We start from the raw sequence: 27,394 nt of genomic DNA, 5'->3' as shown, positions 1-27,394 counted from the left end.
ACGTTGTTCTACATTCTTTTTCTTCGTTTTGCATTGATGATTTACGTTGTTTTACGATGATTTACTTTCGTTGCTTCGTTCAGCGTTGTTGTTTAACACAGTATTACGTTGTTTTACATTGTTATACATTGGTTTTACGTTATTTTATATTGGTTTACATTTATTTGCTTTTTGTTATCTTGCTTTTCGTTGTGTCGCATTGATCATTAACGTTGTTTTACGTTGATTTACTTTGTTTCACGTGGTTTTTTAAAAATACTGTTGCGAATTACTACACTTCTCTTGCGTCGCGGCATTTTGTTTACAATAGAGTACATAAACTATAATACAACTAAATTCGATTATGTTAGAGATCTTTGAATTAGATGGTGTTGATCGCTCGACGGTCCGATCCCGACTCTTCGATTGTCCGTTGATAACACACCTCCGCGGCAACCCCTCTCTTCTATTTTTGTTTAAGGAGTTGCTCACAACAGGGCAGTTTCACATTACAGCGACTTAATTTGGACAAGTCGCCGTAACATTGCCCTCCCCGCCGAATGAGCGGCCGCCCGGCCGCGGCAAATTTCACTTCTGTTGACCAACGACAATCGAACCGTTAATCCTGCCAGCTTCAGTCCTATAACCTCGAACTATCGTTCCATCGGACAACTGACAGGTAACCTCCACCGCAAGTACTTCTGTTTGAAAAGTAGGTAAACAAGGAAAGAATGTAATTAGTTACTCAGGTGGCCTTTTCCAGACAGTTTACGTCCTCACATTTGTCCTCCGTCTCAAGGGAAAACCACCAAAAAACCTTGAGCAGAACGTCAGTACTTCTACGACGCGTACAGCTCTAAACTCTGTCGCTCACGCTTCCTCTTAATTCTTCGTTTTGAGGCTTGAGCGTTTCTTTCTTGAAGAAGTTTTGAGAACTTCTCACTTGTAGACTTCTCGGGAGTTCCCTGCTCTGATCAATCACCAAAACTCTTCCCCGGACGCACCTTCAATCACCACAGGATATCTCTTGCATATTGATATCAGTGCATCTCTATTTGTGGACCAGTCAGGAAAGGGTGTACCCCCTCCAGAGAACACGTCCTCACTCCCCAATGGGAGGACATAATCTTCCAGAGCATACAACTTCCTTCCCCCATCGAACCGTTTCTTCCACAAATGGAAAGAGCTCAGCGTGTCAGTACACAGATCACTCCCTCGTCTTCTGCGAAGAAACGTCCTCTTCTTGGGTGAGAGACAGTCAAAGGCGTCTGGGTACAGCGTCGTAGCGAGCCAAGCGGTTAACGTGTACGACCTTCGGTCTCGACCTCGGAGAACGAGTTACACGATAAATAATGTCGTTCAGACGGTCCTGTACCACATAAGGACCTTCCCACGCGGACTGCAACTTGGGACATTTTCCCCTTTTTTTTCGGTTGGTGGTTGGAACAGCCATACTTTCTCGCCTGTAGCAAACGTAATTGAATTAGCGTAAACATCATACCAAGATTTCATTTTGTCTCCGCTAATTCCCAGTCTCTGGCGAATAAATTCATGAATTTTAGCCAGGACCCGCCGGAGCGGGAGGCGGTCCAGTGCTTCGAGCTCCTGGCCCGGGGACTTGCGCTCGCCAGATGGCATGCGGAGCTTTGTTCCCATGCCGGCGAGCGCGTCCCTGGGGCTCTCCTGCCGCACTTCACCTCGTGGCGGGAGAGGCGGTTTGGCAGGCTCTCCTACCGTGCGACGCAGGTACTCACCGGGCATGACTGCTTCGGTGTCTACCTGGGTCGCATCGGTTGGGAAGCGACGACGGTGTGCCACCACTGTGGCGCGGAGGAGGACTCGGCGGAGCTGTCCTCCCCATATTGGGAGTGACGAGGCGGTGTGGGGTGCGGTCCCCCGCACCGCCGAAGCAAGATGATTCATGGGGGGAGTATAAATCTCCCCCCCCGGGACGCGGCCGGCCACCGCCATTCCATCCTGGTGGCCGGCCAGGCGAGGGGGGGCCGCGGTTGTGTTCTTTGAGAGTTCCCGTGGCTCCCCCAGTAATCGCCAGCGCCTTAGGCCGTCGTGGGGGTTTTAGCGGGTCAATCCTCGCACTGCCCCCGTCCCGCCCCCCCGGGCGGGGCGGGGGTGTCTGGCCAGCAGATTTCCCCCACGTTAAAAAAAAAAAAAAAAAAAGAAAAAAAAAATTTTATCCAGTCTGATACGCGTTTGCTGAACAAACTCGTCCTCCTCATATCTTGAATCAGGCGGGAGCCCTCTCTGAAGATCCATTGGAAGTCGAAGCTCTCTATCAGTGAAAATCATCTATGGAGTGTTCTTCATTGTCTCGTGTCTGCTTGGGCGATAGGATAGTAAAAATAACGGTATCCAATCGTCCCAATCCGTTGATGATCCGCTACAAACATTGACAAATACTGCAGCAGAGTCCGAATCAACCTTTCCACGAGCCCATCAGATTGTGGATGCAAAGGAGTAGTGCGTGTCTTCTTAATACCAAGCAGCACCATCAACCGCTTGAAGACCGCCGACTCAAAATTTCTCCCCTGGTCCGAATGAAGTTCCAACGGTACGCCATGACGACTTACAACTTCTGTAAGAAGGGCCTTCGCAACAGTCATCGCGCGCTGGCCCGGCAACGGAACTGCCTCCGGCCATTTCGTAAAATAATCCACAACGACCAGCGCATACTTGTTACCAACCGCAGACTTCGGAGACGGTCCCACAATGTCGAGCGCTACCCTTTCAAACGGTGCCCCGACATTATAAATCTTGAGAGGTCCATGTCCCCTCTCCCTCGGACCTTTCCTTGCGACACAAGTATTACATCGACGACACCAGTCTTCCACATCCTTGCGATTATCAGGCCAGTAAAATTTTCAACGTACACTGTCCAGAGTTTTGTTCACACCGAAATGGCCACCCGCCGGTGTATCATGACAATCTGTCATCACCGAGCTTACCATTTCTCTTGGAACCATCAGTAACCACTTGTTACTTTTTCCATCAAGGGATTCCCACTTACGAAACAGTAGATCCTTGTACACTTCCAAGGAATCCCAGTTTGATACGAGATATTTAATTCTCGTATTCCTGTCCGAAATCTCCTGCCAATCGGGCCTCCTACCCTCTTTTTTTCTTGACAGGATGAAACCAATTTCTTCATCTTCCTCCTGTTTTCTCCTCCACTCTTCAAAAGTCAAATGTTTCGCAGAGTGTCCGCAGAACTACGTCTCCATTTTCTTCCGTCTTCTCCTCCAGGCGCTTGCATTGCGCAGAATCCTGCGATTCGCAAGGCCTGCGAGAAAGGCCGTCCGCATTCTGATGGAGTCTTCCTTCCCGGTGTTTCACCTCAAATTCATATCCCTGAATCCGCTCGATCCAACGTGCTACCTGTCCTTCCGGATTCTTGAAAGACAGCAACCAACGTAAAGCAGCGTGATCGGTCCTCAGAAGGAATCTACACCCATAAAGGTAATGATGAAAATGTTCAATAGATTTCACTATCGCTAACAGTTCCTTCCGAGTAACGCAACAATTCTTCTCAGCTTTTCCTAGCGTCTTAGAGAAGTAGGCGATTACTCTCTCCCGACCTTGCTGAATTTGAGAAAGAATTGCTGCAATTGCAAAATTTGAGGCATCCGAGTCCAAAATGAATTCTGTATTAACCGACGGATAAGAACGAATGGGAGACTCCATCAATTTCCTTTTTAATTCCTCGAACGAATGTTCCGCTTCTTCCGTCCACACGAAAATTTTCTCGTTCTCGGTCAAACGATGTAAGGGCTTCGCAATATCGGCGAAATTTTTAACAAACTTCCGATAATAAAGTGCAAAGACCCAGGAAACTTTCCAACTCGGTCTTATTCTTCGGCACCGGCCAATTCTTTACTGCATCCAATTTTTCAGGATCAGTTTGTACACCCATCTCGGATACTACGTGTCCAAGATATTTCACTCCTTTACAGAAGAAATTACACTTCATCGGGCTCATCAGCAAGGAAGCTTTCCTTAGGGGAGCAAGTACCTTCCAGAGTACTTCCTTTTCAAAACTTCTACCGAAAATTATGATGTCGTCGAGGTATACTAAACAAATCTTCCAGTTTAACCCTCTTAAGACGTTGTCCATTAGACGTTCAAAGGTAGCTGGTGCGTTACAAAGACCAAATGGCATGACTTTGAACTGCCATAATCCAGTACCCACACAAAAGGCAGTCTTTTCCTTATGTACAGGATCCATGGATATCTGCCAATATCCACTTTGTAAGTCGATCGCCGAAAACCAACAGGAGCCATCCAAAGCGTCCAGCGTATCTTCTATCCTTGGAAGGGGGTACGAATCTTTCTTGGTGATATTGTTCAGACGCCTGTAATCCACGCAAAATCTGATGGACCCGTCCTTCTTCTTGAACAATACCACGGGTGAAGACCAGGGGCTTTGAGACTTTTCTATGACTCCTTGACGTTCCATTTTCGACAATAATTCATCTACTTCTAAACGTCGATGAAGAGGTAATCGTCGGGGTGCCTGTTTTATGGCAAGACTGTCACCGGTATCTATCTTGTGACATACTACGTCACATTTTCCCACATCTTCGGAATCTTTCGCAAAAACATCTGCAAATTCCGTCAATAACTGGGCAAAAGTTTTCTTTTGCTCTACGGACAGGTTTATAGAACATCTCTGATGAAGATCCTGAAGATGATCCGGTACTAATGTATTCCTGTTTTTCTCTATCTCCTTCATAGCCGAATCTTCTCCATACTTCAGCAACGGCACTTGCATTCCTTTCAAATGAAGAACCTCGTTTTAAAGTCCAGTTGACAGGCATGCTTTTCAAGAAATTCGATTCCCAAAATGCATTCTTCCATCATACTGACGAAGAAGAACTCTTCTTCGGTCTCGACTTCTCCAATAGAAACAGGAAGATGCTTTTTACCAAAAATCGGTAATCTCTGACCAGAGACTGAAAAAATCTTCACTCCTGTCATGCTCGCCGAACTATTCTGCCTTGTAGCATAAGTTTCCCGTAGAAGGTTAACCGATGAGCCCGTATCCAAGATGATTTTCCTTTTCTTCGCTCCAACGATGCCTTCTACGAAGAAAATCCCTCGTTGAATAAGTTCCAAACGCAGCACGACAGGGGGAAAAAAGAAAGATGAAGTCGGACTATCCCCCATTATTCCGACTTCTTGAAGTTTCCCTGCGACGTCTCCTTCCTTGTTTTCTTTAAACAATCCCGTTGGAGGTGGCCCTTCTTTCCACAGCTCCAGCAATGCGGCAACTCCCGTTGATGTTCAACCACTCGTTCAGAATGCCGTTCAGCCGCACGTTCCAGCATTCCCTCGGAAGTAAAGGGACGTTTTAAATTCCGTTCACACATTTGTGTTTTTTGAGAGCTTAATTTATTGAGAGCTTCCATCTCTATAGCTCTGGTCACCGTAGCTCTAAGAGATGTAAAACTTTCATATCTTAACATTCTCCTCATCTCTTCATTGGCCAACGCCGTCACAAACTGAGAGGCGGCCATACGATCCCGAACATCCATTGGACATTCTGAGAAAGCGTATTGCGCCAGCCTCTCAATCTCCGCGGCCAATGCAGAAATTGACTCCCCTTGCCGCTGTTTATAATTTTGAAAAAGAACGTAATTTAGCTTCGAAAAGATTTTTCTACCAAACCGAAACTCGATTGCCGAAACTATTTCTTGGAAGTCAAAATACTTATCGGCGGGAAGAGAAGTCAGTACTCCTCGAGCCGGACCATCCAACGAAGCAATTAAAGCCGCAGCTTTCTTTGCTTCGTCCCGGCCATTTACATTCGCAACCATTTCAAATAGAATTCGGTACTCATCCCATGACGTGGAACCGTCATAACGTGTCGGCTTCACGGAATATCCTAATCCAGTTACGAAGCGTGTAGATTCACGACACGCAGGCAAGGATGACACCGACTGTGAAGCAAATACAGGAACACTCGGAGCAATAGGTATACTCGCGTTATATACACTATTAACATTATTTACAACAGTGTCCGCACTATTTACACGCGCCTCCGAGTGTTCCACAGACGAGAATGCCGCAGAATTTAAGACAGAATTTCGCAATGAATCCGATAGCACCTGTGGCATTGGTTCTCAAGACCCTTGCTATCCTCTCTTCCATGCGAGCCTCTCGTTCGGAAGCAGCGGACTGTTCCCGTTCCTCGCGCTGAAGCCTGTCCGCTTCCAGTCGCGCCTCGAACTGTCTCTGCTGCACCTGCAGTTGCTCGCATAATTCTTGTCGGAGGTTTGCAAACAGGATCTCCAATGTCGGCGTGACATTTCCGATCGATTCTTCGATCCCGGACGAGCCCACAACGTTGCGAATTACTGCACTTCTCTCGCGTCGCGGCATTTTATTTACAATAGAGTACATAAACTATAATACAACTAATTCGATTATGTTAGAGATCTTTGAATTAGATGGTGTTGATCGCTCGACGGTCCGATCCCGACTCTTCGATTGTCCGTTGATAACACACCTCCGTGGCAACCCCTCTCTTCTATTTTTCTTTAAGGAGTTGCTCACAACAGGGCCGTTTCACATTACAGCGACTTGATTTGGACAAGTCGCCGTAACAATACTATTACGTTGCTTTACGTTGTTATACATTGTTCTTACGATGTTTAGTATTGTTTTACATTGATTGACGTTGTGTTACGTTGTTTTTCTTTGTGTCGCATTGATAATTAACGTTGTTTTACGTTTATGTACTTTGTTTCACGAGGTTCTTTGAAATAGTATTACGTTGTTTTACGTTGTTATACATTGTTTTCATATTGCTTTATATTGTTTTACATTACCTTTATCTTGTGTTACGATGTTTTACTTCGTTTCGCATTTACGATTTACGTTGTTTTACGATGCTTTCCGTTTTTTGCATTGTTCCGCGTTGTTGTTTAAAATAGTATTACGTTGTTTTACGTTGTTATAAATTGTTTTTACGTTGTTTTATATTGTATTATATTGATTTACGTTGTGTTACGTTGCTTTTCTTTGTGTCCTATTGATAATTAACGTTATTTCACGTTGATATACTTTGCTTCACGTGGTTCATTAAAATAGTATTACGTTGTTTTACGTTGTTATACATTGTTTTTAAGTTGTTTTATATTGTTTTACTTTCTTTTACGTAGTGTTACGCTGAAACGACGTGAAAACAATGTATAACAACGTAAAACAACGTAATACTGTTTTAAACAACAACGAGGAACAATGCAAAGTACGTAAAGCATCGTAAAACAACGCAAATCATCAATGCGAAACAAAGTAAAACAAGGTAACACGACGTAAATCAATGTAAAACAATATAAAACAACGTAAAGTCAATGCATAACAATGCAGATCAACATAGTACTGTGATAAACAACAACGTGAGGCAACGTAAAACAACGTAAAGCAAGGTAAAAGAAAGTAAAACAACGTAAAAACAATGTAAAACAACGTAACATAATGAAGAAAAGCATAGAACAACCTGAAAAGCAATGAATAGCAACGTAAAGCAATGTAATACTCTTTTAAAAACAACGCCAAACAAGGCAAACGACGTAAAACAATATAAAACAACGTAAAAACGATGTATAACAGCGTAGAGCAACGTAATACTGTTTTAAACAACAACGTGAGACAACGTAAAACAACGAAAAGCAAGGTAAAAGAACGTAAAACGAGTAAAAACAAAGTAAAACAACGTAAAATAATTTAAACCAACAATGCGTGACAAAGTAAAGCAACTTGACGCAACGTAAGACAACGTAAAGCAATATAAAACAACCAAAAAACAAAGCATAACAACGCAGAAGAACATAAAACTGTTATAAACAACAACGTGAGACAAGGTGAAATAACGTAAAGCAAGGTAAAACACGTAAAACAACGTAAATGATGAATGCGAAACGAAGTGAAACAACGTAAAGGAGGAGGTTGGTAAGGTGGAGGGAGGTAACAGGCGGAGGTAGAGATAGAGATAGAGGTACATACGTAGCGGTAGAGGTAGAGGTACATGCGTAGAGGTAGCGTTTGAGGTAAATGCGTCGAGGTAGAGTCAGAGGTACATGCGTATAAGTAGAGGTAGAGAAACATGCCTAGAGGTGGAGGTGGGGGTACAGGTTTAGAGATAGAGGTAGAGGCAGAGGGAGAAGTACAGGCGTAGAGATAGAGATAGAGGTAGAGGTAGAGGTAGAGGTACGGCCGTAGAAAAAGTGGTAGAGGTAGAGGTAGAGGTACATTTGTAGAGGTAGAAGTAGAGGTACAGGCGTAGAGGTCGAAGTAGGGGTACAGGCGTAGAGGTACATACGTAAAGATAGAGTTAGTGGTACACGTAGGAGTAGAGGTAGAGCCAGAGCTAGAGGTAGATGTAGAGGTACAGGCGTAGAAGTTGGGGTAGAGTTATAGGCCTAGAGTTAGTGGTACCGGCGTAGAAGAAGAGGTAGAGGTAGAGCTACAGGCGTAGACGTAGAGGTAGAGGTTGAGGTCGAAGTAGGGGTACAGGCGTAGAGGTACATACGTAAAGATAGAGTTAGTGGTACACGTAGGGGTAGAGGTAGAGCCAGAGCTAGAGGTAGATGTAGAGGTACAGGCGTAGAAGTTGGGGTAGAGTTATAGGCCGAGAGTTAGTGGTACCGGCGTAGAAGAAGAGGTAGAGGTAGAGCTACAGGCGTAGACGTAGAGGTAGAGGTTGAGGTAGAGGTGGAGGTACAGACGTAGACGTAGAGGTAGAGGTACAGGCGTATAGGTTGGAGTAGAGGTAGAGTTGGAGGTAGAGGTAGAGTTGGAGGTAGAGGTAGAGGTGGAGGTAGAGGTAGAGGTAGAGGTAGATGTAGAGGTACAGTAGTAGAGGTTGAGGTAGGGGTAGAGGTAGAGGTACAGGTACAGGCGTAGATATAGTGGTAGAGGTACATGTGTACTGGTAGAGGTCGAGATACAAGCGAAAAGATAGAGGTAGAGGTAGAGGTACATGCGTAGAGGTAGCATTTGAGGTAAATGCGTCGAGGTAGAGTTAGAGGTACATGCGTAGAGGTAGAGGTAGAGGTACAGGCGTAGAGGTAGAGGTAGAGGTACAGGGGTAGAAGTAGAGGTATATGTACAGACGTAGACGTAGAAGTAGAGCTAGAGGGAGAATTGCAGGCGTAGATATAGAGGTAGAGGTAGAGGTTCATGCGTAGAGGAAGAGGTAGAGGTTCAAGCGTAGAGGTAAGGGTAGAGGTAGAGGTAGTGGGACAGACGTAGAGGTAGAAGTCGAGTTGTAAGCGTAAATGTAGAGGTAGAGGTAGAGGTGGAGGCACATGCGTAGAGGTAGAGGTTGAGGTAGAGTTAGAGGTGGCGGCACATGCGTAGAGGTAGAAGTTGAGGTGGAGGTACATGCGTAGTGGTAGAGGTAGTGGTGGAGATAGAGGTAGAGGTAGATGTACAGGCGTTGAGGTAGTGGTAGAGGTACCTGGCGCAAGGGTAGAGGTAGAGGTAGAGGTAGGGGTACAGGCGTAGGGGTAGAGGGGATGTTCGGACACTTTTGGAAAATGTAATGACATTGAAACGTTAAGAGGCTCAATTTAGCAGACAATCGCCGAAACAATATTTTCATAAATTAAAATTGGTTGAAATGGTAAAGAGAAATTTAAAACAGAAACCATACCTTTTTAACTTTTTTTATTTGAGTGATTAAATTATGTATAACATGTCATAAAAGGAATCCAATTGTTAATTCAATCTATTGGTTAACTCTATAAAGAAATAATTGTACCGTACGAAGAAATAATTGCGTAATTATGAAGAAATAATTGCGCATGAGGTACAGTAAATTCTCTCCAATTGTCCCTCAGCTTCGAAATGAAAATGGACAATTTAGGAAGAGGAGATACGATTATTCGAGCATCGTGGCTCGTTTTTATAGTAAACAATTGTAAAAACAAGCCACAAGATCTTTTATTACTCGTGTTTAATAATCGTAATAATCGAAATTAATAATCGTAATAAATATCGTATTTAATAATCATATCTCCTCTCCCAAATTGCCCATTTTTGTGCACAATCTGTGCGTCAATTAGGTAGAATTTACTACAGTTTCGACTAATAAATGTACAATCCTATATTCCACGGTCGGCTAATAGCAAACCCGGAATCAAGGACGCATTTCCCAGAATCCTCTTAACGAAGGAAGCGGAACCCTTCCGGAGGTGGAAATTTCCACGGTGGCCTGGATCCTCGGAGCGAGGGTGGTGCGAGAAGGGGCTGGGCGAAGGGGACGGAGACAGCAATCCGCGAAGGAGGACGCGAAAAGCGATGGGAAAACGTGGCGTCGTACGGGAGTACCGAGGATTGGTCGAAGAAGAGGGGCGAGCGAGATCGCGAGGGTGGGAGATGTGGAAAGAAGATAAAAGTAAGACTTACCCTTGCCAGAGTTCCGCTTCCTCGCCCGTGTTTCCATGACGTTGACCCGAGAGGTTCCTCCGTCGTCGACGAAGAGAACGACGCCCCGCGCCACGCTGCCCGGAGGCGTCGTCCCGCTGACGTTCGAACTCGCCGCCGACGCGCGAATACGTGCCTCGATCGCGTGTGTCGTAGCCTCATACCAGACCTCCCGCTCTGCGAACAGACATTTTTCTCCATTCAGGGAATGATTTGTATCGTAATCCCCTCTCCCCCCACGAGCATCGAACCTATCTTAATTGAATCTATAGTCCGGGCGCGCTCGAATGAGCTATGAATTTACGTGGAAAAGGATCACTCGTCGGAAACGGCTTCTTATCTTAGCTTGTAATGATGTTGATAACGGAGAAAATTTACTTTGGCGAGTTTCTCGATTTTCATTACCCGTAGAACTCCGTTTTTGCGAGGTCGACGGCAGGCTATAGAATCTGCGCAGGGTGGTGGGGCCAGTTACTGAGTGCTAGTAAATTACTTTGTGTTTTGTTTATATTCGAACGTAATTAACTTCTTTTTTTTATTAAGCTGTGTAACACCCTACGGGTTTATTAACAACATATTTTGTAATATATTATTACAAAATTAATATCACGTGTACAATATATTGTACAATATTATTACATATTACTTTGGATATATGAAACTTGTCAAGTATTGTATCTAACGCTCAAGGATAACAATTAACTTCATGTTTGTCGAATAAGGTATATCACATTTTTGTATTTAAATTGAAATTGATTGTTTATTTGTTAAAATAAAACATGCAAAAGACAAAAGTTCTTAAAATACGGAAAATGTTTGAATTTTTAGTACTGAATTAGCGAGACCTCCTGTCAAGAGCTTGCGAAAAAGCTTAACAAAATGGCGAACGAATGAAGATCAATGTTCGGTAAAATAAATCGTTGCAGTCCCTTTGAAAGGTGTAAGTTATTGTAATTGTACTGTATATGTTTGATTTTCTTCATATTTTGTTTAAATACTTCTATGAATTACAAATATGATATAAATATCGATGTATATATCCTTCTTTAAACAGTTAGTTGTCTTCGACAAGTATACTCGTCATGAAGAAATGGCCATAATCTATGTTACGACGAGTATACTCGTTACGAAGAAATAGCAAAAATTCATGTCACGACGAGTATACTCGTCACGAAGAAATAGCAAGAATTTATGTCACGATGAGTACGTTTGTCATGAAGGAATCACAAAAATTTATGTTACGACGAGTATACTCGCCATAAAGAAATAACAAGAATTTAGGTTACGAGTATACTCGTCACAAACAAGTAACCGATTAACAGTGCTGTTAGATTGCTTTCAACTTACCAAAAATCGCAAAAATTAAAACGAACGTATAGTCAACTCTTGTTTGTTGCTCTCAAGATAGTGAATGTTTATATCGTATAAATAAAATATTGCATAAAATTCTCTGCATTTAGTGTTTCATATTCCGCCGATCGCTCTCGCCACACACGCATAAAATCCGCAGCCCGCTCGTTACACTGTCAGCCATATTGAATCTCCGTCTGTTCCGCCGATTCCCTCGACGCTAATGTATTAAACGTTTAAATATTTTAATGCGGCAAATGGACATTCTCGATAACGGAAACCGAACTGTATCAAGATGTTATTAGCTGCCGAGGGGGATTCGCGAGCGCTGAAAACGTGGAACGACGATGATGCTAATCTTTAAGTACCGTGCTTCTTCCCGGGCCAGCTCGGCTACGTTGGAATTGTCATGTTGCAGGCTGAAATCGCGCCCCCTGTCTGCGACAGAAGCGTTTCTCGTTTGAATGCTGCCGAAGGGGCTGGATATATTAATTGAATCTGTTAGTAAAACGGACCGAGTCCAAATGATTCCGCGGAAGTCGTTTGCCGCTGTTACCCGAGGAAAAAAGATCGCCTCGCCAGCGCGACGAAAGCCGCCCTGAGACCCCTAACGGTCATATGAGCGCTGGCTTTTAATACGGGAAAATTACGTTAACCGAGTCAAAAAAGGAACAGAACGACGGAGATTAGAGTCTTCTAAGGGTCGCGTAAAAATCGTGGAATTTCGCCGAGAGTCTGATAACATTCAGGGCGACTCGAAGGGAGAATAACCAACGGAAATCGTCGACTCTTAAAGCGTCCGATAAAATGGGAAAATAGAATGCATCGAACGGACAAAATTCTTATCAATTATCACAACGTTAAATTAATTTCTCCGGCCGTGTTTCACTCGATTATTATGTCTGACCGCTTCGCCGTACACAGATGCAACTAATTTTACATAATTAAATTGTACTTAACATTACTCGTGTTATACGAATTCATTTGATAATTAACCAACCGGCACGGAAATAATCAACGATCTAATTGTACGAAATTCTTTTCTTTTCTTTTTTGCAATTATGTGGAGCGGATTTGTTAAACTCACTAATTATTTTAATTGTGCACACTCGTTATACGTCTACGATAAATTGTCTGAAAATTTTATGAAAAATTGAAATTGTAAGCATTAATTGCAAGATTCTGGAGCTACGTAGAGATTTCATTCGTTTTCGAATTATTTTATTCTGTTGAAAATAAAATAACGGTATTTTTGTATCATTTACTTAATTTTTCTTCTCCGTTTTCCGTTTGACCTACTCATTTTTGTCACAAATGCATAAAATCCGCGCTCTAATGATAAGAGCACACGTTCCAACCGGCGTAAAATAACTTTTGTTCGTCCTCGCTGTATCCTTCGTTTTATTAGTTTATAAAAGTAACAATGCGATATTTGTTCTGATTTTTAACAAATATTATTGCAACGTTTGCTGCAAGTAACATATAAATTGAATAAATAACTCGTAAATGTATCTCTATACGATATAAATAATCGTAAATTAAAGAATTAGAGACCCATCATTTTTACAGGATCCGTAAATCTAATGTTAACCCTTTGCACTCGAAACTATTTAAACTGTAAATATAATCATTTTTCTCACTTACAGTATTTTTTATTTTATATGATAAAATGCATTTTATGCATATGAAATTGATTCTTGGAACTCACACAACAGTTATTGTTATTATATAATTATTATATAACTATTATATATTATATAATTTTTTTAATCTAAACTTTGTTAATATAAACATTATCTTTAAACGTGATGTAACAAATTTTAGTGGTGCCTCTGAGTCACCACTCGAGTGCAAAGGGTTAATCAAATACATTTACTAGCAGTGTCAAATTTTGTCACGAAGTATTATTTCCGTTCCGTTGCCTACGTGACGGAAGAGAGACCATTCTGGCCGAACATGATAATGTGATTATCAGACAGTGGCTTGTTATACCATCGCAGCGTGTTTAGGGCAACCTGATGTGCAACTAGACGGAACAGTTGACGCAGAAAGTTGGCCAGATTTGTGCAGGCGGAGATTTTGTTCGATGGCAGCGTCGCAGAAAATGTATTATGGTGAACGACTGTTTCCTGGAAACTGCGCCACTCCAGGATCTCGTCGTTACGGTTTGCTTATAAACACATTGCCGGCTAGTAGCCACTAATGGGTAAGTTTAAACTGCGCCCTACCTACCAAACTACCATATCCTGTCGCGATATTGGCCAACCCCGTATCTCCATGAAAGCAAGATCCGATACACGTCGTGCTACAGAGTTACAATCTGTGCACCCCTTCGGAGACATGTTTCTACTCCGGAACTACATTAAGGAAAGCACCTGCCGTGTAAATGGCGCTACAGTACTATCAACGGAGTGTTCGCGTGTCTACAGAGTGGCCCGAAAGTAACGATAATATTTTCTACTAAATCTTGAAGTTATATCGAAGTTATATATATATATTACTAACGAGCCCACAAAATCTTGAATCTCTCAGGGTGTCCCGAAAATGTCTCGTAATCCGGATATGGGAGGTTCCTGAGGTCATTTGAAGCAACTTTTTCCTTTGCGAAAATTTTCTCCGAACCTTCGTTTACGAGTTATTAACGAAAAACACTGACCAATAAGAGGCGAGCTCGGCCGGCGCGCGGTGGCCCAGCCAACGAGTGCACGGTGCCCAGTTCCGCTCATTGGCTCGGCCGCCTCGCGTCAAATGATTTCGCCTCTGATTGGTCATTGTTTTTCGTTAATAACTCATAAACGAAGCCGCGGATTGCATCTTCGCTAAGGAAAAAGTTGCTTCAAATAACTTCAGGAATTCTCTACTTTCGGATTGCGAGACATTTTTGGGACACCCTGTATTTGCTATTCGTTTCAACTGCACTTTGCACTTTCTTCTGTTCCTCAACATCACAGCCTGGCGAAAGAACGGTTCAACAAAATGAATTGAATATATTATTGATATATAATTGAATATTTGAATCCGCAAATATTTGACAGTATTAACCAGTTAGAATTAACGTGCGCTACAAATTAAAAACACGAAATCTCGTTTTTTTACGTGACAAAGATCAATGTTCGAAAGTTTAACGTTGTCAATAAATATAACGGGATAAATCGAAATTTTCTTCTTTATTAACATGTGTGCTATCAACATTACAAATCGATAACGATTCCGTATTTTCTGCAAAGAGAATTAAATTAATTTTACGAAGGCAGTTAATTACAGTCACATAAACCCTACCGTTAATATTCAGAAAATTTGCGATTCTACTTGATTCGACATTTTCCATATTTCGTGCAACGGACGTGGCGCATTTAATAAAATATTGTATGCCATGCTTCTACTAAGTTTGTTTTTGTTTTTGAAAACGATGAATCGACGAGAGAAACTGCAGATATGTAAATTACTCTCTTCGTGCACAAAGGAGAGAGGGAATACGTGTAGTTTCATTTTTACTAGGAAACATTTAAATCACGCAACACGGTGCACGGAATAGTTATGAAACAATACTGAAGTTATTCTTTTATTGTGCTCAGCATTGCAGAATATATTGCAATGCCCGAAACGCGTGTATAAACTTTTATTCAGGAATATGCATCACTTTTGTCCGCATGAAGCAACAACTTTTATCAAGATCAGTGAAACGAAATGAATCCTCTTTTGATAATCACTTCGGAATCAATGCAAAACTGTATGAAAAGTTTGTACTGTTGCACTGAGCAACAAGGTTCAAATGGATATTTTATAAGGAATATAGACAAAAGGCATTATTAAAAAATATTGAATATAAAACATAAAGTGCAATACTTTGACCATTATTTCTGCAGAGTGTAAATGGTACGGTATAAATTACTTCAAATATTATTTATTTTGTATTATATACATAATATAAATATATTTGTATACTATTGTATTATATATATGTTACCGTGAATGACCGAAATTGGAGAATGTCGACTTTCACCGGTGAATGTCAACAGATACCAAATACGTCGGTGAAAAATCCAATATTTCATTACATTGTTGTACATTCGGACCCTCTCCGGTGTGTGTCGACAATCACAGATATGTTCTGGTAGAGGTCCAAAACCTGTGTTGAAGACACCTGTGTGAAGTGTTCCACAAATAAATGCAATTTTAAAAGCAAGGGACTCTTGTGCAATTCAAAGTGTCATAATAGTTTAAGTTGTTGCAATAAATAAGATTTGAATCACATAAGTAAGTAATTTTTTTATTACTATTATTTTCTTTTCTCATGTAGAATGTACCGTGTATTTTAAATTCTTGGTCATTCCTTTCAGAAAGAGAGGCGAAAAAGTTACGTCACCCTTGTGGCGTTTTATAGCAACTGAATTACGGAGAAGAAAATATAAATCTCCAACATGTTCAACATTCACCATTAGTGCATGGTGAATGTCATCATTTACCGGTGTAAGGCAGAAATAAGGGTATTTAGCAAATATGTCGGACATACACCAAGCGACTATGTGAATGTTGACATTCACCGGTGAAAGTCGACATTCTCCAGATTTCGGTGTTTCACTGTAACATATACAGTACAAAATAAATAATACTTGAAATATATAATTAAAATGTATAGTATAATATATAATAAAATATTATATATATTACAATATTATAATATTATACTATATAATATATATAATAAAATATACACTATAATATATATTTCTTATAGTATAAACAGAATTAGTAACAAATGATAAATAAACGAAATTGATAACAACTGATCGCCAATATTTATGCAGCATAATTTATTATTCCATTCTTACATAGCAGTGAATCGTGTAAAAAGAAACAATCGCTGCTGTATATTGTAACATAATTGCATTGGAACCTCACTAGTTGCAGTTTCGATACCGGCACGTGATTCGCCTCGGTTGAATGTGATCAAAATACGTCGGTGGCTGTTGTGTAATTACGGGAAACACGTGGCACAAGGTACTACGTTGTCTAACATAGTAGCATCGATAGTATATAGTGGAGATGAGTGATTCCGTGTAGTTGAATGATCGCCTCGATAATTCCAGGAACTTGGTCACTTGCAGATTTCATGTGCTTTTGTGCAACTATCGGGGCTCTACCGCGCAATAGATGAAATTCCATTGAAACAGGAATGCCAATAATGTTCAATTTATAGAATGATTCGTTTACTTTCCAGACGACACGAAAATAAACGAATATTTATTTGCTGTAGCTCGTACATTATTGTTAGACTGCGGATCTTCAGGCGAAATAAAAATTGTTCGTATCAATTGCAAGAGAGTCGAAATCGAATGATTATATTTTTTCTAAACTAAACCTACCAAGCCGGTCAGGATGACCGGTTTTACATTTTGTATTTTAAAATTCCTGAAGTTATAGAGACTTTTTCATAAGAAATTATTAAATGAATTTCACAGTCCGAGTATTCGTTGTAATAACAATTATGGGAAGTCTAAATAGATTCGGTTTTATCGTTCTTACAGAGAAATTCGTCGCTTTTAGTGCTCGGTAGGTATAGTGTTAAAAAATCTAATAAGCTAAAACTATAATACATTGACATTCATAAATACTTTTAATTTGTCTGCTGATTTAAATTCGTTGCTGGGCTAGTAATAACTCAGCTTTCACATAGAGATGTACCAAGGAAAATGGCTATTTCAAAATGACCGTACAAAATTCTCGAGATTTTAACAAAACAAATCATCATTCGAAATTCTGAATCAACGGCGGCAACATGGAATGCCTCAGGGCCTTTCCTTCGCGTGATTGGACTGCGACAGCTCGCAAATAGTAGATTTCATTTCCGAACTCCCTGCAGTAGTATCATAGCTGATTCTACGCAATTTGGATCCTGAACCTCTTCTCGGCGCCGCTCAAGTGTCGCAGGAATGGTCGAATGTCTGTAGGTCGGATCCGAACCTGGGATGAACCGCAATGCGTTAAAAAGAACGCGCGGAGAGGAAAATGAAAGAACGTTTCCTTGGTGAAGGTATTGAGGAGCTGAGAGTGACGGTTCGAAGGAATCTACCTAATCCCGCGCTGGTGCAAAGAATTGTGGCTCACGCTTGGATCAAAGCCGAGGAGGTATTTCGACGAATACCGCGAGGTTTTTCAAACCATGCTGACAATAGGAATGGGGTGAAGACTGTTGCAATAAGACGCGGCAGATGTATTAGAATGGCGTACAATAGAATATTCTATTTTGACAAGCTTGCGGTAGCAAGGAAACTTTCGTGAATTTTTGTACAAAAATGGCAAAAGAAAGGCGAAATTTCTTACGTCAACTATAAAATGCATTCTGGTCAACGTGCGACAATATTACAAAGATATTATGAATTAATCTTTGAATTGCTACAGAAAGATAATGAATCAATTTTTGTTATGCACGTTTATGTGAATTTTAATGGGTAAAAATCAGTTCAATAGTAGTAAAAACGCAGATTTTGCTGTTCCGTAACGTGGAGCAAAGAGAACTTGTCACCAATTTTATTTTGATTTGCTCGAGGCAACTTTTTCTATCATCTCCAATTTATTGTCTAAAAGGAAGAATATTTCAAGCTTATTGTGTAGAATATAGTACAAAATCAGGACACGCGTTCAAAAATACCAATTTTACCCTTTATAAAATAATGTTACTGAAAATTTTAATTTGTCGAGCTTGCAGCGGACAAGTATTCGTATTATTTTTAATATTTCTGTTACAGAAGTTTTGCATAAAATGCAAAAGCTTCATTCTGTAATACGCCACGATGCATTTATTTTACATTGACGATCTTTCTAACTAAGAACGGCTTTTCAAGCTTGACGAAATAATTCCGTGTCAGTTCTATATATCCCCACATGTTTGACATGGAACTGTCGAAATTATTTCTACAATTATACGCCCGGAAATAATAAGGAATTTGTATAGCTACGTATCACGGTCCCAGCTCGCATGCACTCGTGATATTGAGAGCTCCGAAGCCACATTCGTAGAACACAACTTACGGAGAGGAGTTTCACCTCCGGTCAAGTTCTATGTGGTCGGGTCGCAGTGGAAACTGCTGAGCTCCGCGCAGGTGCGAAAAGTTGCTCTACATATGAGGTACGAAGCCAGGGCAGTGTTTCCGACAATTCCTCGAAATCTGCCAAAACGGATTTAGGATAACATAAGCTCCTTAGTAGTAATACGTAGAAAATGCATCAGAATGTTGTACCACTCTTCGGAGAACATATTTCAGCAGAATGCTTAAACGCGATTGTTGAAATAAATTATTACAGTCTTCGTTGAAAACGAAGATTATTTTTAACTTTAACATGGAAATAATTGCTGTCACTGTGAAAGTTTCTAACGTTGATCGACGCGAATAAGAAAAGAGTGGAAAATTGATTGAAGAATAAATCAAACGGTACAAAATATTGGATGTTCTTCTGTTTACACGTCAGAAACTATATCACATAATTTCTTTATTCCGTATCTTATAAAAATATATATAATTTTATATTAATATTGTCTTTATATATATAGTGTTATTAAACAGTATATTACTATAATAATTATAATAATATTGTATATATGTTCCGGCCGAATCGCGGACCGCGGGTCAACGCACGTTCGACATTCGATGTACGCCGTCTCGCCGTTTTTGTCGAATAAATGGCGAGGCGGCAAGACAATAACACGATCGACGTGCGTTGGCCCGACCGTCAAACGCTCGCCTCGGCCGAAATGTATACGCGGTGTTTTTGCCTTAGGAGGCAATGACCGGCCTTCGACGCCTGACGATGCTTCTCCTTGAACATCGGCCAGGTGTCTGTATATACTGCCGCAAATTTGATAACGGGGGATTTTTGTCGACAACATTATCGCTTATAGACCAGTATTATTCTGCGCCCTTGCGCCCATACGAAGCCGTGCTTCCATTTTATAGTCTAAGTGAAGCCGTGCTTCACTTCGTAACAAATTCGTAGCCGTGCTACACTTTATACGTCGAACGGAGCCGTGCTCCAAGAATTGTAAATGAGGACTGTGGAGTGCAACAAATAAATCGTGTCGTCTCCTCACGACTTCCGGCGGTTATTTTGTGCCGTGCGCAACAATATATATACAAACAAAGTTAGTATAAAATTTAATATATACCTTTATAATTATTATAATAATATACTGTAATATAATATATTATACTTATATATATATATACTATATTATAATAATATAATAAGTTATTAGACACTGTATAATTATAGTAATTATAAAGCCAGACGTCCGTTCTATCGAATAGAATACATTTTACCAATAGTGACAGTAACCCTACAACAATTGCATTCTCATTTCACAGTATGCCTGAATGCAAGTTTCTTCTAAATTAAGTACAATTCGATAGAATTATGTGGAAAGTGTATGTCCAGTCGAACTCGCTCCTGATTGGTCGAATCACTGTTCCGGAACGGTCACCGAAGCGTGAAGCGTGACCAGGGATATATATATATATATATATACCCCAAATTTTGGCAAATGGCTCATTCGTCGCCTTGTATCTGCATCAGCAATATGGAGTACTTCAGGAAATTCCTTAATGTGATGGGATCGCTCGACCCTACTAAGGTGGATTTTATTTCCGAACTTCCGCCGGAGGTGTCGCAGTTGATCCTACGCATGTTGGATCCTCGATCTCTGCTTTGCGCTGCTCGAGTGTCAGGTAAGTGGTTGAATGTCTGCAAGGATGATCCTATACTCAGACGAACCGCGAGACACTACAAGCAGCGCATAGTGCAGAGAAAGAGAGAACGTTTTGCTGCGGCTGTTGTTAAAGAACCGAGGGCGACGGTACAGAGAGCAGTTCCATTTCCTGCTCAGGTGAGAATGGTCGCACCTCATGTACGAGCTCGGCCAGCTTTGACAAATTCGACGTGTGCTCGAATGCGTTGCAGGTCTATTAGATTGTAGTGTTTTTTGTATTAATAAATTGTTTGACCTGACATTTGCTCCTTTCAGCAAATAAATACTATTATTATTATTATTTAGTTAAGTAAGTGTACATAACTTTTAATTTTTTGATGTATCTTGACCAGTTTCTTTAATAGAAGCAATATTTTTTTAGGTTTATCATAGGACTATTAATAATAAATTGTATCTTGTATAGTTGTATTTTGACCAGCTGCTTCTATAGTAACAATTTTTTTCTAATTAGTTCTAATATGACGTAACTAAGATTAACTTAACACCATATTTGACGATCTCTGCAGCCAATGCGAGTAAAGAGCAACTATAGCAGATCTCTACACCGACAGAATGAAAGTTCACTTATCCGCATTTCATACGTATATACAGAGTGTTTAAAACGTTTTAAAGACGTCTGGTGTAGAACATTCGCGACAATCAGAACAATCAGAACTTTCAGAAGAGTTCTCCAAACATTAACGGCAGTCACTGTATCGCCATTAACGTTCGTACAACTATTAAAACACAATAACTTTTTTAGAACTGGACCAATCGACTCGAATTTTATTAAAATGATTTTGCTATTGCTTGAAATGACAAAAAAACGAATAAAAAAGCTCATGTTCGATCATTCAAACTCGATTTACTCGGAAACTACGTGCCGTACAAAAAGTAGCTATTTTATATTTTGTTTCATGTTTTTCACAAAGAATCACCTGGCGCCCGGTTGTGCACATCTTTCAGGGAGTTTACATTTTATGTCATGTGAAAGTACAAAGGGCCCTCTTTCAATCCATCCCGAGGTGAATTTTTGGCGGAAGAAGGACGAAGGAATAAATTCTGGTACGTTCAAATTCATTTAAATGCAGGAGGATCAACTGCATGAAAGTCCAATTTATGCAGTGCAATTGCTGCTACTGGGCTACGAGGAGCGAATAGAGGAACTTTTGAAGATTTGAATTCTCTTAATCCGTGGATCCGCGTGCAGCTGTAACGGCAACACGAGTCCTATCCGCGCATTACGTCGACTCGTTGCGATTAATCCACCGAAAAACAAGGCAGCGCAATTTGTATCTCTCCGTATATCTCGTATTTATACGGGAACGTGTAACCAGCATGCATTCCGGCGGACAGGCGATGTACGCTGTGTTTCGCGTTACACAAGGTGTTTATACATGTACGATTTAGATCTGTCTCAGGAGAAAAAAAAAGTAGGAGTACGCTTCTCGCACGCATACAATGTTTGCAGACTTTTATGCGAAATAAATTTCTTTTAGAAAACACGTCTTACAGCAAAGTATCTTCGCCGATAACTTTAGTTAGTTACAAACGACGCGCGAATCTTTTTAAACTATCCTCTTATCGTTCTCAGTCATAAAAATATCGTGAAACTATCAATCTGAATTCGAAACGGTCGTCAAACGTCTAACAAGTTCGCGCGAAATGATTATTAGATTTACCGGAAAGTTCTGTCCGTTTTTGAATTGAAATATAACACAATTTTCATACATTTAATACTATTTATTGTAGAATATACTTTCCATCGTTACTTATGACTTCATGCCAGCGCGATGGCAACTTCTAAATGCCATTTTTAAAAAATGATTTATTTCTAGAAGCAAAAAACTCAACTAGTGCTTGGTTGACATCAGCTTCAATTTTGAATTTTTTTTCCTGTAAAAATGTTTTGCAAAGAGAGAAACAAGTGATAATCGGAGGGTGCTAGGTCTGGAGAGTATGGTAGATGTGACAGAATTTGCCAGCCTAGCTCTGCGATTTTCTAACGAGTCGCCAAAGCAGCATGTGGTCTGGCAATATCATCGGTAGCCATGTTTTCACGATCGCGTCTCGCTTAATAATGACATGAGACATCTTTTTTCATTTTATTTAGGAGAGTACATGTGTGTAAATGCGATGGTAATGAGAGATAGTCATATATGTCTCAAATCAACATGTGCATATGGATTGAAACTTGAAGTGACACTATCGGACAGAACATTCCGGTAGACCTAATAAAACGGAACGTGGTCCGTTGCTGCTGCAAACGAAGACGCTACATCGAGTGATCGAAGCCGATTATAAAAACGAGCGTACACGGCGCGATCCATAGAATATTTTAGCCGACGGTTTACCGTCCGAACGATTTTTTCGCCGTGTCGTTAACCTGAACACTGTGAATGGTTGATGCTTGGACGACGAGAGCTACGGATTTATGGCCGCTTGGTAGTCGGTGATGCACGTGTGCACGGTCCGGCACCGGAATTTATTATGACGTTCTTTACTGCGTCTCTCGATCTCCTCTAATCTTTCTCTTGCGGCCTGAATCAACTGGTCGTGTCGTTTCCTCCATTTGGTTACCAAGGTTACATAGGTTGTGCCTGGAGTGGAGCTAACTGCTGATGGTACGTTAGCCGTTCGTCCAAACGTCAGTTCGAAAGTTGTCCGTCCGGTAGATTCGTGGACACTAGTGTTGTAGGCGAGTGTGATGGGCTTTACAACTTCGTCCCATTCGAGTTCTGTGTGCTCCGCTGTGGCTGTTTTTAGGAGATCTTGAATCACTACATGAGCTCGTTCAAGCGATCCGTTGCTCTGTGGGTGCCAAGAGGTTGTCTGGATATGTTGTATCCCGAGATTCTCCTAAAACTCTTGCATTACCTGGCCGATAAAGTTTGCACCTTGATTGGTGAGTATAGCTTTTGGTGTTGAAAATGTGTATACATAGTTTTCGAGTAACCCGTTGACCACGTCTTCTGCTCTGGTCGCAGTGAGGGGAACGAGTATGAGGTATTTCGTGAGCTGATCCTGGATGCTGAGGATATGTCGGTTGTTTCTCCGTGTGACTGGCAGTGATCCGAATATATCCATAGCGATTTTGTCATTAGGTTGTAGTGGTGTATCTGTAATAATGTCGGGGTGTGCGAATGGCGTACGTTGTGTTTTGTTGCGTTGACACACGTCGCAGGTCGTAATGTATCGCCTTACGTCCTCGTCCATTCCTCTCCAATCGTAGTTCATTTTGATTCTTCGAAGTGTCCTTGTGTCTCCAAAGTGTCCACTTGTCGGCGTACCATGATTTTCTGAGATGATCAGTTGCTTTTCTTCTGATGTGAGCCTTGTGTTTCGCTTGGTTGGGACAGCGGTGTTCTTCTTTTCTTCAGCCGTGAATTGCAGCATCGCAAACAGGCGGTCTTGCTCTCGCGGCGTGATAGATTTTGTTTCTCCGCTGTTTCCAAAATGAGGCTTCGTGAAGGTAATTAATCCACGCTTCCTCGTTGAACGTTTCTCGTGGGGTGAGAATCACGTCTTGCTTGGCAGTGGCCACGTAGCTGGCCATTGAAGGCGTCTCGACTGCCTCCCAAGCGACCATGGGGTTGAACTCTGTCGTTGTATGAGTTCGTCCAGTTCTTCTTCATTGGTCATGTTCACCCTGGACAGGGCGTCGGCGGCTTGGTTTTCTTTGCCCTTTTTGTAGTCGATCTCGTAATCGTAGCTCTCGAGGAGCAGTGTTAGTGCACAGCACTAATGTCTTTATGACACGGACGTGCATAACCGGCTGTTTTTCGAGCCCAGGTTTTTTGGGAAATCGTTTCTCTCGGTCTCGATGGCCGGGACTAGTTATAGAGAAGGAAAGGTTCCGAAGGGTCAGCCTGACATTGTTTTATGACGGTCATGCCTGGAGGAACTTTCCTGTCTTTGCCGGGGCCTTGCGCTCGTCTGCTTTGAAACGGACCAGCTGATTGGCTATTGCCAAAATCGGGCAGGACCAATCGGCGAATAGTGTAGGTGCGTTGGAGGGATGGTAGTCTGCTACGAGCGAGGGTATTCTCTGATAGAGCTTCAGAGTTGTAATAGAAGTCGTAGCATCAAGACATCCTGACCAAGGGTGTACTGTAGTCAGGGGCTCAATACAAAATAGCAGGCAGAATCCGGTTCTTTATTTTATACAGTCCACAAATATAGCGTCATAATTCGTCGCTATTATTGACGACGCTGTGACGTCCCAACATTTTGGTCCTTCGTGCCGGATACTTGCGGATCGAAACTTTAGTCCTTGGGTTTTCTCAAGCTGGTATTCGGCCTCTGTTTTCAACTGGTGATCTTTAGAGGAAGATTTCATCAAGCACGTTACAACCTACGCCTCTTGGATATTTTGGAGACCACGAAGCTGCCGTTCAGACACGGACATCCTCGTTGACGGAACAGTGGGACTCTCCGAAGGATACAACTCTCGCATGGTCAAGAAGTCTACGATTAGTCAACTACGCTAACAAGGCTCGTTTCTAGGAAATCTCAAAACATCGTTGAGATTTCATCAAGAACCTCACAACCTACGCCTCTTGGATATTTTGGAGACCACGAAGCTGCCGTTCAGACACGGACATCCTCGTTGACGGAACAGCAACACCAAGGCTCCTTTCTACGAAATCTGAAATCATCGTTGAGTGAGTAAACGAATCATCTTCCACTCCCAATTTCCTTCCTGTCGTATTCTACTTCCATTAAAATGGCATCTGAAAGTAATAAATCACAAGTTTTGAAAAACTTGAAAAGGAAGCGTGCTACCATTAAGTCGCAAGTAACGCGTTTAGGAGCGCGCGTTGAAACTACGGAAGGTTCAACGCTCAACTCCCTCGAAACCCTCACCACTAGATTAGATCAGCTTCTTAGTGCGTATGAGGACACACAATTTGAGATAGAAGGCGAAGATGTTTCCTCAGATCATGACGCGGAGAGAGACACCTTTGAGAAGCATCACGCTACCATCATGAATTCAATAAATTTACGCAAAAATTCATTGAGAAACACGCATAGACCCAATCTCGCAATTAGGAATTCAACAGAATCTCCAAATACTAATAAGGTGACACAAGCTAGCTCTTTACTGCCACAAATTCAAATTAGGCCATTCGACGGCAACCCATTAGAATGGAACAGCTTTCGCGATACATTTGATTCGCTGGTCCACCAGAACGAAGATCTACCGGCCGTACAGAAATTCCACTTACTTAAAAACGCCTTATGTGGAGAAATAGCGTCGGTGATCACCCCGCTGACTGCATCAGAGGAGAATTATATAGTTGCTTGAGAATTATTGCAAAAACGTTGCAACAAACGTCGGCAAATTGTGTATGCACATTTAAAGTCTTTGTTGGAATTACAAGACGTTAAGGTAGATTCCCCGGACAGATTGCGCGTGTTAGCCGAGCAAGCTGAAGTGCACGTAAACGCTCTGAAGGCTCTGGAACAACCTGTGCAACATTGGAGCACATTTTTAGTTTATCTAATCAGTAACAAGTTAGATAGGAATACCCGCAGAGCTTGGGATCGCACGTTAGAAAATCACGAGTTGCCGCAATTTGGACAGCTAGTCGAATTTATAAATAAACATGCGCGCGGAGACGAACGGGACAATAGCTTTGCTCGCCCGAATCAGCAAACCCAAATAGTAACGCGTTCACGCGAAAAACAACGCCATTTAGGGCAAACTTTCGTAACCACCAATTCGCGAATTGCGTGCAAAATTTGCAAAGGAGAACATTTTGTTTCAAGCTGTCCGAAACTTTTAGAAGTAACCCCTGGAGATCGCTTAGGCATCGTCAAAAGGGGAAAATTATGCATCAATTGCTTGCGGAGCGGCCACACAGTCGCCTATTGTAGATACACTAACTGCAAAAAGTGTGGTAAAAAACATCATACTCTTCTACATATTGCGGAAAGGGAAACTAATAGTCAATCAGAGATTGAGAGACCCTCCTCCCCATCACCCACGCCACAAACTTCGAGATCCTTTGCCGTTAATAGTTGCAACGAAGTATTATTAGGGACAGCGATCGTTACCTTTGTAGCTCGCGATAAGAGTGAACACGATTGTCGTGTGCTGTTAGATAGCGGTTCACAAACAAATTTCATAACCGAAAGAATGGCCGATAAGCTACAATTGAGAAAACGGGAAATAGATTCTTCGGTAGGTGGAATTGCCAATGTCGAGACCCGCGTCAAATATCTGGTCAATGCCGTAATTAAATCACGCACCACCCAATTTAATGATACGGTAACTTTAGTGACGCTTCCTTCCATCACTGGAATGCTACCTTCGCGCCAGGTAAAACGTACCGAAATTGATATTCCGACCGAAATAACGTTAGCTGATCCTGAGTTCAATATTCCGGGCCCAATAGATGCAATTCTCGGGAATCAACTGTCTTTCACACTTTTATGTTTGGACGAATCAAACTTTGTGCACAAAATATTATCATTCAAGAAACATTAGTAGGTTGGATAGTCACGGGAGCTACAACCAAACAAGAACAAGTAGCAAAGGGAAAACCCTCAAGATCACTGCACGCATCCTCCTTAGACAATGCGCTAACAAAGTTTTGGGAGATAGAAGAAATAGCAGAGCGCAAAAATTTATCTAGCGAAGAACAGGCATGTGAAAATCACTTCGTTGAAAATACAGTTCGCGATGTACATGGACGCTATATCGTGCGCTTGCCATTTAACGATAGGAAAAATTTCATAGGCGAATCTCGAGGTCTTGCTCTCAAGAGATTTTATTCACTCGAACGCAAATTCTGCAAAGACCCTGATCTTCTTATACATTATAAACAATTCCTGTCAGAATATCTAGCATTAGGCCACATGACAGAAGTC

At 41.6% G+C, this 27,394-nt stretch overlaps 1 protein-coding gene across 1 annotated transcript in view; it reads right to left on the bottom strand.

The window, feature by feature from the left end:
* The window catches only part of LOC143261038 (uncharacterized), a 41,613-nt gene extending 36,642 nt beyond the window's left edge, over positions 1-4,971 (bottom strand). The window contains exons 1-6 of the mRNA XM_076527638.1: positions 4,857-4,971; positions 3,797-4,767; positions 3,211-3,576; positions 2,868-3,167; positions 1,366-1,442; positions 854-983 (exon numbers count right to left, since the gene is read on the bottom strand). Coding sequence (XP_076383753.1) covers positions 854-983; positions 1,366-1,442; positions 2,868-3,167; positions 3,211-3,576; positions 3,797-4,767; positions 4,857-4,971 — 1,959 coding nt within the window. The remainder of the gene's footprint in view (positions 1-853; positions 984-1,365; positions 1,443-2,867; positions 3,168-3,210; positions 3,577-3,796; positions 4,768-4,856) is intronic.
* Between the last annotated feature and the right edge of the window lie 22,423 nt (positions 4,972-27,394).

The sequence above is a fragment of the Megalopta genalis genome, unplaced genomic scaffold (assembly GCF_051020955.1).
Source record: "Megalopta genalis isolate 19385.01 unplaced genomic scaffold, iyMegGena1_principal scaffold0031, whole genome shotgun sequence".
Lineage (NCBI taxonomy): Eukaryota > Metazoa > Arthropoda > Insecta > Hymenoptera > Halictidae > Megalopta > Megalopta genalis.
The sequence above is the reverse complement of the archived record's forward strand: the minus strand, read 5'-3'. Positions and strand labels throughout refer to the sequence as shown.